We start from the raw sequence: 369 nt of genomic DNA, 5'->3' as shown, positions 1-369 counted from the left end.
GGTGGTTCCCCGGCGGGGCCCCAGCGCCCTCCGCTCGGCCGCCAGCTCGGCGCTGCCGCACATGTTGATGTCCCAGCGCGTCATCGCCCCCAGCCCCGCCCAGCTCCAGGGCCAGCGCGGGCCCCAGAAGCCCGGCCTGGTCCGCAGCTCCACGCCCGGGATGAGCCCCGCCATCAACTACCAACCGGTGCGCACTGCTTTGGACTGGTTTGGACTGGTTTGGACTGGTTTGGGCTGCTTTGGGCACTGTTTTGGACTGGTTTGGATGGTTTGGGCACTGGTTTGGGTTGGTTTGGGCTGGTTTGGGCTGGTTTGGGTTAGTTTGGACTGGTTTGGGCTGGTTTGGGCACTGGTTTGGGTTGGTTTGGA

At 64.8% G+C, this 369-nt stretch overlaps 1 protein-coding gene across 1 annotated transcript in view; it reads left to right on the top strand.

The window, feature by feature from the left end:
- Positions 1-369, top strand: part of GATAD2B (GATA zinc finger domain containing 2B) — a 17469-nt gene that overhangs the window by 9464 nt on the left and 7636 nt on the right. The window contains 1 exon segment of the mRNA XM_017740046.1: positions 30-187. Coding sequence (XP_017595535.1) covers positions 30-187 — 158 coding nt within the window.

The sequence above is a fragment of the Corvus brachyrhynchos genome, unplaced genomic scaffold (assembly GCF_000691975.1).
Source record: "Corvus brachyrhynchos isolate BGI_N302 unplaced genomic scaffold, ASM69197v1 scaffold787, whole genome shotgun sequence".
Lineage (NCBI taxonomy): Eukaryota > Metazoa > Chordata > Aves > Passeriformes > Corvidae > Corvus > Corvus brachyrhynchos.
This window is presented reverse-complemented; position numbering and strand designations above follow the sequence as displayed.